The 11,858-nt window shown below is 38.7% G+C and overlaps 1 protein-coding gene across 1 annotated transcript; it reads right to left on the bottom strand.

The window, feature by feature from the left end:
* Positions 1-362: 362 nt before the first annotated feature.
* On the bottom strand, positions 363-10,691 carry slc44a1a (solute carrier family 44 member 1a). Its single transcript, XM_085161656.1, has 16 exons — positions 10,446-10,691; positions 10,104-10,190; positions 9,256-9,398; positions 7,043-7,179; positions 6,826-6,922; positions 6,455-6,624; positions 4,811-4,900; positions 4,567-4,709; positions 4,204-4,390; positions 2,824-2,992; positions 2,566-2,722; positions 2,370-2,453; positions 2,144-2,281; positions 1,731-1,967; positions 949-1,023; positions 363-816 (listed from the first exon to the last, which is right to left on the bottom strand). Exons 1-16 carry the CDS (start codon positions 10,467-10,469, stop codon positions 796-798), a joined length of 1,959 nt encoding a protein of 652 aa, XP_085017782.1. The 5' UTR covers positions 10,470-10,691; the 3' UTR covers positions 363-795.
* Between the last annotated feature and the right edge of the window lie 1,167 nt (positions 10,692-11,858).

Genomic DNA, 11,858 nt, shown 5'->3' with positions numbered 1-11,858 from the left:
TGGATCGACGCTAACTATTCCATAGTACAGAATTTGGACTTACTGTGACAGCTCCCGATATCTATGAGCATTATTAAGTGCTATTTCCTAAATGTTTCCCATGATGCCATCTATTGATAAGACTCATTTACAACCACAACAAATGAGCTTTCCTCTAAAGGACATGTTTAAAATTGATCATCTTCATTTGTTACTTCTCTTCACTTGAACTGACTGATTAAGCTGACAATCACAAAGGTTGCCTGCAAGTGATTGTGGCTGAAGAGCTGATCAACATTTGATTTAGTCCTGTGGTTGTACAGATGTGGTCAACAAAAAACAACTAAATAAATAAACACATAAAATAGATAAATAAAACTCTGTTGTGTTGTTTTGGTATAAAATTTAATAAGTCACAAACATCATGGACAGTTTATGCATTGTAACATAGTTAGCCACCAGTTTAAAAAGCTACACTCAAACATCCAAATGGTAGCTGTTTTTTATCAAACACGTTAAACCATCATATTACTTAAAATTCCACAAGGGAAACCCACATATGTGAGGGGAAAAAGCCATCTTATTATTAATAACAAAAACATAAACCCAAATAAACCTGTTACATTAGAGGCAAACTTTAAATATTTTCATACAATCTTTTTGAAAAATAAACATTAAGAAACATCTTCTGCAAAACTATGTAAAACTTCTGTACAAAGTCAGTTGTTATCCTATCTAGTGGATGTCCCTGCAGTGTGACGCTGGCAACCTCTGAGTTAAAAACTGGAGATGTGGTTTTAGATGTTTGACACATTATCAAGCTGAAGTCCCACGTGCCTGCAAGAAAAGCAAACAAAAACACTCCACTTTTACATCATCTGGCATGCAAAACCCAAACCTACAGCAGTGGTTAGCTTAAATACTTATTGGATCTTTTGTTCCAGGATTGTAAACAAATTTTCAGCTCACCATGGGCTTCATCTCTCGACCATCTCCATCATCTGGCTTTTTCCAACCCATTTTTTTACTGTTTTCAACAAATTCCTGAAAAGGGAAACAAAGAGTTATACAAAAATGATTTAACTCTTAGTTCAAAATAATCTTCTTGCAAGGTTAAAAAGCAAATGAGAAAACATTTGAGCAAACACTGAGACTCAAAGCCAAAAAGTTATAAATTTAAAAGAAAATGACTAAAAAAAATCAATATTAGTAATTAGAAGTTTTTCATCTTATTCACATATTCAAGTAAAGCAATATAGTAATTTTTACAAAACGCTGTGTAGGGTTAGAGGGATTAATTGGCAGGAGAAATGTCTTTCCATGGAGTCCAGGAGTAGAAGGCCAGTTTTGTTTCGGGGGTTGTTAAGTGTTTTGGGTAAACAGTATCTGAACTGCCAATATCAATCAAAGAGACATTAAAAGCTTCTTTTTTTCTTTTTTAGGAAAGTTATTTTGTGGATTACATGTTCTCCCCATGCCTTGGTTCTCTCTGGACGCTCCAGCTTCCTCCCACAGTCCAAAGACAAACATGTTGGTGTAACTGGTGGGTCTAAATTGGTCGTAGGTGTGAATATAAGCATGATTGGCTACCTGTCTATTTTAGAGAGACAGAACAATTGCAACGGTTTACTATACACCTTAACCTCCTGCCTATTTTGACATGAGCACAGAATGTCTCCAGTCTTCTGTTACTTCATATTCTCAAACAAAATAAAAAAGGACCTCAGATAAAGGACAATCCCTCATCTCACCATTAACGCCTTGTCCATGTAGTACTCTCGCCCAGGGCTGCCGTCATTATACTTTGTGTCCACAGCAAAGCACAGAAATAGGACATCGACCACATTTTCAAACACAGAAAGGAAACAATGGGCCACCAGGAAGGCAAAGACACAGACGATGAGAAGAGGCAGCACCCACACCGTGTAGTCCCTCTGGTAGTTCAGAGCCAGAACGCCGGCAAAAGCTGTGCAGGAGACGATAAGAATCTGAGAATGAAGACACACAGCTGGTTAGAAAACACACCTCAACAAGTATTAATGTGGGCCAAAAATGTACGTCTAGGCAACGTGGGGGCAGAGCAAACAAGTTATGAAAACACAGACATGTTGACATGTGTTGATAACGTCAGCTTTCAAACTTAGTTATTTGACACATTTGGTACCTTTCCCAAGAAGAGGACAAAGTCGCCGACAGTGTTAATGGCGGCTACTCTGAGCGCGTTCTCCACCAGGATAAGGAAAGCTTCACGAGCTGAGGTGCAAAAACTTGTGCTGTTGATGGCTGTGGCTGTGTAAGCGTTCTGAAATCATTTGACATTGAAATGCAGACTGTAAATACTTGGGATAATCTACACACAACATACAGTTCATTAAAATTTGAGTTCTTACTTGATTCAAGTATGCTAAACACTTCTCAAGGCACCACAGACAGCAGACACAGGCTTTTACCATGCAACGGGCACAGGCATTTTCCTATTAAAAAAACAGACAAAAACAAGATGCAATGCATGTACAAAGATGAAAAGTTTTAGAATGTGTATTATAATATAATTTAAGAGCTTTAAACATGACTTTTAAAGCTCACCTTTCCTTTGAGCTGACTGTGGATGTATGTCAGGATTAGACGAGGGATCTTAACAAGCGTGATGATGAAGGAGCCTTTGGCCAAAGTACCCAGGTGGTAGCGGATAGTACGTGCCATAGAGGAAATGATAGGAGTTGCTGGCATCTGGGACTTGTTCCTTAAGTTAAACAAATACAGAAGAACCTTACAATCAGCTAATGCAGCATTAAGCATCTGGTGAGATTAAACCCCAAGTGCTGTCTGTTACTTCTTTTGTACCTTGTGAAATAGTAGGTGACCACAGCTCCAGCAATAGTCATCTGCTGGAAGGCAAGGATGAACTCACTGATCCAGATGAGACCCACGACGTGATACCACACCAGGAACTGAAGAGGCCCTTGCATTTCATACCCAACCACACCTGTTGAGTTGTTTTTTACTGGTGTTCCTATGAGGGGAAAACAAAAAGAAAAACCCAGCATGACTTTCAGTTGCTTCAATATGAATGTTGCAGTTTTTTCATTCATTTGGTTGCCAGCAAATCACTGGAGTTTATCTGATAAGATGCAGGTTTGATTCAATGATATGCATATGAAATGCTAGTAACTACAACAGAAATGAAAGCCACACAGTGATGTCATGAATGTAACAGCCTACTTTACTGTAAAAGACACAAAACCACTGAGCAGCTGCAATTACAATCACAGGAATTAGATTTTAGCATTAAGAATTTAATTTTGATAAAAGAGCTTGAGCCTATTGGTGGATTATCCCCAACGGAAACATAGGCAATGATTTAGGTAATTGCCAAATAAAACAAATAAACAATTCAAGACTTCACCATTTTACCGCACAGCTACGTTCTTACTTGCTTGTCAAGTGTCACATCATTCTTTCCCTAATATTCCTTACTTCCAGAGATCTATTTTCTAGATTTTGTTTCTAGAAGATTTAGGAGTCCTAAATTATAAAACTGCTTCCCTCTGATTTATTAAAAACACATTCCACTTAAAAGTTACAAACAGTATTTAAAATACTTTGTAACCACTTTTAAAACATCATTCATAGAAATGTGTCTCATTTCTGCTGGACAGCTATGAACCCATGTGTACCAACTAATGCTCCTTTATTAATGTACACTTACTGAGGATCATTCACAAAACTTTTGTACTCCTAGTTTGACATTACTAGGAGTACAAAAGACGTTCAGATAAAGCCACTGGATTATTTTATTACTCCTTCACAGTATGTTGTTTGTCTTGTGTGTGTGTACTTTTAAATTGTGCAAACTGAAATCAACTGAATTGCTGCTCTTGTGCCGACCTTTCATTTAAATACTATTTAAAATCCGCTGTGAAAAAGAGAATGAGGAGAAGGAAGAAGTGGTTCTTTCTTCGTCCGTTCTCCTACATCACGAGATTTGCACAAGACTCCGAATGTGGGAGTGCAGTCATGCCACAAAACAAAGACAAAATGTCACAAAGCGACAATTAATATTCCGCTTGCTTGAACTCATCTGACGCTAGAAAAAAAACTGGTGCATTGCAATGTCAATACACAAACTGAAGCAAACAGCAACTCAAAGAATTCTCAATAATGACAAACAGACACATAAAAAATAAACTAAAACTGTGGTCTCCGATAGGCCTTTCTTCTAACCTGTTGTCCCGAGGAAGAGAAGCACACCAATCCAGTAGATCCAGAAGAGTATGAGGCAAAGGAAAGTCCAGAAAGGCTGCAGGACCAGGAGGGGAAGATGGATGAACACCTTACCCGCCACATGGAACAGGGAGATGGTGAGAGCCACACGCTTCCTCATGAAGAACATCACCAGCAGGAGAACAACCTGAAGCGTTTCACAAGTTCAGTGGAGGTGTTCAGTTTGATGATAATTATGATTTTTTTCTCTCTAATACCAGCAGAAACATGTTACAATGTTACATGTATATATTTCATTCTTCTGAATCACTGCATTTCTTAAACTGTAAGTATATAGCAAAGCATCCACGTATGTGTACATACCGTGAAAATAGTAGAACCAATGGCATAGAAAAGCAAAGCCTTAACATTATCCGATGCCACTTCTTTTCCAAACACTGATGTGGTGTTACTGTTGAGAGCCTTTCTGTGGTCTACGTAGAACCACCACAGAACGCCCGTCCCACCTGTAAAAGATCACACCCACGTAAATGTTGCTTTTTTTAAAAGCAGATAAACTATAATGTTCTGCTGCTGTGACTCAGAGCGTCGGATTAAAAGATGTTACCTGTGGAGCCGATGATCACCAGAACTGTGAGAATCCACACCAGCACTTGGGAGATGTAACGAATGACGACCATCATGATCAAAGAGAGAACTGCATCAGAGAAATAACAGACGACGTCACGCGAGTACAGAAAACAATGTTAACAAGAGAAATGCCTAAATATCTGCAGCATAACTAAGTTTTATAATACAAGAAACTTTTTTTTTAGTTGTTTGGGATATTGCTGGTCATGGTTCAGACACATGGCATATCAAAAACATTTTTTCCCTCCATGTTATAAACCATACACCAAGCATGAGAAAATTAAGTTGAACAAAAACAAACATTTCGTATTTTATCTCTTCTGAAAAAAGACATGACATAATTTTAAAAAAGCTATTTAACCTAACTAATGAAAACTAATAATTTTAAAACACAAACCAAACTGAAAGTTAAACTAAATGTAAAACAACATAAACATAAGTTTCGGAGAGTAACGTGAATGAGCTACTGGCTATAGAGGAATAAGGAGCACTGTGATAGACAGCAGAGGCACGGTTATCAGGAGCATCACAGGCAAAAGTGAATAGTTCTCCAGGGTTCTTAGAGGATATTCAAAGCTGTTCCTTTGAATGTTGGCTGCTTTTTGCTCCCTTTTCTTTCTATACTATTTTATATCTGTCAGACGTTGTTATATTTGGCATTTTTCTTTGATTCAACTAAAGAAACAGGAACAAATTGCGTATTTCTGCAACAAGCTGATCGGTGCACCTGTGGCTCATGGGACAGACAGGGTCATCCACAAATCAGAAGGTCAGTGGTTTTAAAGCTACAGTTAGAAAATTGGTTTTGTATGTGTAGACACAACACTAGAAATCCCTTGAGTTAGGTGCTGTTTTTGCACTGGAATGATTTGTAGGTCCGTTTTAAGCAGCTCACCAAAATAAAAATATTACTGAAAATGGTCAGGTACAAGAGCTGGAGTGAAAATGTGGGAAAAAGCAGCCAATGTCCAAAGAAAAGCTTTGAAAAAAACCCTCCAGAAAGCCTGGAGAACCACTGCTCAAGATCACTTAAAGAAATACAAGGAGGTCTGGAAGCAAAATATAAAGAAATTGGGCTTAAGACTCACAGCCTTAGCAATGTGGCTACATCCACTCTACATACTATTGCAAACCACTGTTTTTCCTTCTGTATCTGTTGTTTTTTTTAATCTCTAAGTTTCAAATATTTATCCAACTGTTATAAAACTATTTGAGGGATATTTGTCAGGAATCATTATTATTATTATTGTTATCATTATTATTGTAGAGAAAGTCGCTCTGAATCTGAATCACATGAAAAAGTCTGTCCTGTTGCACTGAAAACCAAAACCCCAGAACGAGGCAGATCAAATAACTGAGATGAAAGACGTCTGAAGCTGACATGAGATCAGCTCTGTCTCATGGGGATGAGTTAAAGCAGACCTTAAATTAAAGCTTGCGGGCAGAACTTGAGTGGATACGACGACTGTAACCGCTCAAACATTTCCTGTTTTTTCAGGACAAAAATAGCTTCCCTTCCAATGGTTTCCTTCATACTGAATCCTCGTGAGAAATTCGAGCTGTGCAAGAGGGGCAGCAGAAATCATAAAAGCAAATCTCATACTGCAAGCTGGAGTTATACCTAAAGCCAGAATGCAAAGTCCTATGATGATCTCTTTGCTGGCCATCACCCCAGAGATGACACGCTGCAACACAGTGTTGTCGCTGACAAATGTCATAAAAGCTTTGGCGAACTGAGTGTAGCAGCTGATATCCGTAGGAATACAGCGCCGGAAAAGCAGGACAGATTTACTGCAAAGAGCAAAAAGACACAGAACACAGATTTTTATTCATTTCTAGTGACTAGGTCTCCAAGAAATAAATGATAGATTGTGGAAAACCATTTTTCTGTTGGTCCTGGAATGTATTTAAGCTAATAAGAGTACAGGAGAATTAATTAATTTAAAACTAATGAAAGAACTATATATCTATATATCTATATAGATAGATAACCTTGGTGGAACAGGCAGCTTTGGACACTTGGTTGATTTTTCTGATGAATAGCTTGTGTATCTTGTAGGAGTAAGATCATAGGAGCAGAGATTCGAACCTAACAGAAAGAAAAAAATATATCACATGTCCAACTTGGCAAAATGCTTCAACATACAATTATAAGGATGTTGGTGAGCAATCTTTTCTGTAAAATACTTGCACTTCTGAATTTTCTCACCATTATTCAACGCAAACTGCTTTAAATCAGAGTATGTCGTCAGCTCAGTAGATGGACACTTGGAAACACACAAAGCAATGGACTTGATCTTCCTGTTTATTAAGTCAATGTTGCAAGGATCGAGAAAGAAAACAAACCTAAAAAAGGAAGAAAAATTTGATTTATTGCCCATCTGATACCAAATACTTCCTGCCCTTTACTTCAAAACGACAAAAAAAATATCACCCTATCTGTTAAGATGAGGACAGAAATATTAGCCCCACTATGAAATTTTCCTTTTTAAAACATTTCCCATGAGCTGTTGAACAGAGCAAGTAATTTTTAAACTACTTTTTTGAACATCCTACTTTTATTTTAGATGTTTAAATTATTTTGCTTTACACATAGAAACACAATTATTTCACAAAAATGAAACTAACTAAATAAGAAAGTAACTAAGAGTCAAAATGCTAATAGATGCTAATAGTCGGTTGTGTGTCCTTTCCTGCAGATGCTTGTCATAGTTTTCAACACTCTCACAAGTCTCCTGAGCAATCCCAGCCCATTCTTCTTTGGCAAATCTTTCAATCCCTCCAGATTTGATGGAGGTAGGACTTCAGTTCATTCCACTGATTTGGAATGGGATTAAAGTCAGAGCTTTGTACAGCTAGTCCATAACTTTCACTTTTGTCTGGAGGTAGTTCTTCATCAGGAGCAATGTACGTTTTGGGTTGTTGTTGTGCTGAAAGACATAGCAACAAACCAGACCCAGTTTTGCAGTTTAACACTTGGGGTTTTCTTTCAAAATCTTCACATATCCTTCTTTCCTCGTGACTCATTCCAGTTTGATGAGAGTCCCATTCCAGACGCACTGAAAGCATCCCACAGCATTTGGGTTTAATGACTCTTCCTCCTTTCTCCAAACATAAGCAGAGTTTTTATAACCAAAGAGCTCTAGTTTCATCTCATCTGACCAAAGGACCCACTTCTAGTATGCATAATCTTTCACCGGTTTGTCTTTAATGTGCTTCAATCTGGCTTAAAGGCGTCTCTTCTGCAGACATTTTTCTTGGTCTGCAGCCTTGCAGGCCAGAGTTCTGGAGATTGTCTTCTTTGAGGCTACAATTCCCAACTTGGCCAAGTCATTCAGTGTCTTGGCAGTTGTTCTGGGGTCTTTAGACACAGCTCTCATTGGTTTTCCTTCCAGAGTCTTTGAAAGCTTTTGTTTTCTTACCTTTGCCAGGTTTGTTCAGTACTGTGTGGCTCTCTCTCAATTTCTTGATGATCCTTTTCACTCCAGTTCTTTACACTTGGAAAAACTGTGAAAACTTCGTATATCCATCTCCTGCTCCTTTAGTATCAATTCTTCTTCTACAGTCTAAATTGATTTTATTTGTTTTTAGCATATTTTCTCAAGTGCCAGCTCAAATCCTTGGTTAGGTTGTGTACTGTGCATAAATCATGATTTTCTCTTAGAACTTGATTTTACAAGTTTGCACTTTATAAAGTTAAAGCACATCATTGCACAGCAATAGTTTGTTCTATACGTCAATAAATAGATGGAGGACTAAATATTCACCGTGGTCATTTTGGGGTTTTTCCTGGCATAACTCTGTTATTTTGTGCAAATACAGATCATTAATGCATTCTAAATAAAACTAGTATGTTTAGAAACGCTATGTTGAAAATCCCTTGGTCTGTTTAAAAAACAGGGACTTGGAAAGTCTTGAGGCAGGCTAGTAATTTTGTCCTCATCTGTATATCATGTTTGGTTATTACTATGCCAGTTGGGAGTTCTCTGTCTGGTGAGAAAATGAAAGATGGTGACATTTGCTACCCTGTCAGACAGATCCTTCTTTGTAGCAGAAACGCCTTTTATTCAAAGCTTTCATGGGCAATCAGCCCATCAATAAAGCATGACCCATTGTTTCAGTAAAATGTGGCCCACAGGCTGCATGCTGATGGAAAGCTACACCCCAAAACACAAAATATAATCAAAGACTTCAAAGACAAATGGTGATTTTAAAAAAATCTCATTAACTAAGACTTTCTTTGGGCAAATTATACAAAAAGAAGGTATGCTAATAAATTACACTATTCATCAAGGAATGCAAAGAGCTTAAGAACTAGACTGTTGCAACAAAGGGTCTGCATAGCTGAAAATGATGAGTACAGTGTAAAAACACTCTACACCTATGCCGCATGCAAAGTCATATGTAACCAATCAGACTCACTTGTTTTCCGTCATGTCCCGGCCACTAAGAGGAACTCCCTCAATTTTGGTGTTATTCTTACCACAGGTATTGCCATAGCTGTCATATCCGAAAACAAGTCTGGCGGCACCTCCGGTGGCAATAGGATAGCCACAAATACATGCCTGCAGGTGACACGGATCAAAGATGATATCATCATAAGATTAGTATAGAATTTATTAATGGTACGCCCACATTAAATAAAACTAATCTAATCTGTAATAAATGCTAATGATGGCAAAACTTTATGTTTTTTATTGAAGAATACAAAATCTGACCAACATAGCCACAAAATTTATGCCAGTGAGTGTTTATTAATTGTTAAAAATCCCTCTTACGGCACAGTTCAACAACACCACAAACCTCAGCCTCAAAAGCCATCATTGTACCACTGAATCTCAAGCTCGCAAAAACTGTTTTTTGCCAAACTGGATATACAGCAGTGCTGTTACTGCAAAGGTTAGCAGCTATTTGATGAAAGGCAGCAACTTCACTTCTGTCTAACTCACTAACTGGCCAGCACAACAAAGAAGGGACTCCGTCGTTAAATGCAGAAGACCTCCAATGAACCCTGCACTCATTAAGTTTCTTACTGATGTTGCTTTTAGATGAGTTGCTGCTGACCTGTTAAGTATTGGAGAAGAACAATTACACAGCTACACAGCAGGCTCCATAAAGGACCGCGAAGTGTGATCAACACCTCATAAAATAGTTTTAGATTAAAAAAAACAAGGAGATATCACAACTTTCTCAAAGGTAGCATTGGCGTGTGGCTAAAATATCAGCAGAATCAGCCACACGCCTATGCTCTCATTCACCTAAAGACTTACCATGCCAATGCAAAAGAGTGTAAATATGATGAGCCATGGGATATCCGTGCAGCTGTGCTCCTCCAGCGGTTTCCATTCACGTTTACTCTGCCAAGGCATAAATAACAGTTATCCTTAAACTCCGTTTCTGTGGAGAGCGCCCAGAAGTACCTGCCTCACTGCCCTCCCAAAAATCTGCAAACTAGCGACTTCGTTGGTACCAGACGAAGTAACAAAAACAAAGAGCTGCTTCTGCTGCTCAAAGAGTGACGTTAACGCTGCGCACGAGCTGTAAACGAGCTTTGCTGTTCGGCTTTTCAAACTAAAAGCGGCCATAGCGCCCTTAGGTTTAGCTTAACTTACCTCTGTGCTCCCGCAACACCCCATCGTCGAACTACGAGTACACAACTTTAACAGGAAAAACTTTTAAGTGCCTAAACTTTATTAAATTTCTTAACTCCTTCGGCTCATCTTCAGTTCTCTTTAAACACTAATTTACTCTAACCACCTCAATGAAGCAAATTCACGAATTTGTTTGCACAATTTTCCTTCCTTTGGCTAACACCCACTTACGCCCTTCCACTTACAGGTAAACACGGAAGAAGACAACTTTTTGTATGCGACGTTTAGGGGCTACTGTAAATACTCCAAATACTGAGCTAGCAATGCAGCAACAATGAAAGGTTGTCCTTGACGCTTTTGAGCTTTTGCACGACATTTTTGTCGACGAGTCACTACACTTGAACTTGTCCAAGCCTGAATTTTCAATTTCTATTTTTTTTGCGCCGTTGACCAAACATTCACAGCCATGAAACATGAATCACCACCAAGTACACTTTCCTGAAAGACCTCTGACTACTTATCCAGGAACACTTTAAGCTGGGAACCCCCGAACCTTATAAAATATTAGCCACAACACATTGATCTAGTAAAACTAGCGAATGCTAAATAGGTATTTTATTAACAAAAATCTGTATATTTGTCGCATTGTGCCTGAACGCAGCACATCGGCTTGCACGCCAGCGGCTTGTGTGGAATTTGGCGCCGTTTGCTGGAGTAAAGACGTAACTGCTGTTTGTGGTCGTGATTAATAGTGGATGAAAGTAGCTTAATAGCAGCAAATAACGCGTGCTTCCCAGTGGTACAAAAATATATCTTTGAAATGAGTGCTGAGGCTTAATGAAGAATAAAATGAAGCTTACGCGGGTGTGTTTCTGGTCTGGTAAGTGTGGCACCTCTGTGGTTGGTATTTAGCCTCCAAAGGTAGTTTATTTTCAGGTGATAAAAATAAGTGATTTACTGATAAAGCTGTTCTTTGACTGTACAAAAATGAGTGAGCTTGTATAACACTTGAAACGTTTACTTATCCCACTGCACGTCGTGAGCGCACAGTTTCACTCTGACGGGGAAGGGAGGGAGTGTCTGTGCAGCTGGCGAATGGACCTCACAATCTCGCTAATTTCGCTCAATTTTGTGCTCTGAATCAAGCAGCATGTGTATGTAACATATTGAGGAAATGCAAAGGTCAGCCCATTAAGACCATCAACTTGTATTTACCTGATTAATTACAGGCAACCACCTGCAGTCCTTCTGTTTGAGTACTCCAGCGCTTGAATTTTGGCCTCAGCTTAAATGTGAGGATAGGGTGTTTGTAGACCTTCTAGCTCATGACTACTCAGATTGAATCACTGTACACTGTACTGGGTTAGCCAAACCCTTACCCTAACCCTTGGACTAAATTAGCATCCCAGAGGCACGCTAATTTAGTCCAAGTAA

Source organism: Neolamprologus multifasciatus, chromosome 6, assembly GCF_963576455.1.
Source record: "Neolamprologus multifasciatus chromosome 6, fNeoMul1.2, whole genome shotgun sequence".
NCBI classification, from domain to species: domain Eukaryota; kingdom Metazoa; phylum Chordata; class Actinopteri; order Cichliformes; family Cichlidae; genus Neolamprologus; species Neolamprologus multifasciatus.
The sequence above is the reverse complement of the archived record's forward strand: the minus strand, read 5'-3'. Positions and strand labels throughout refer to the sequence as shown.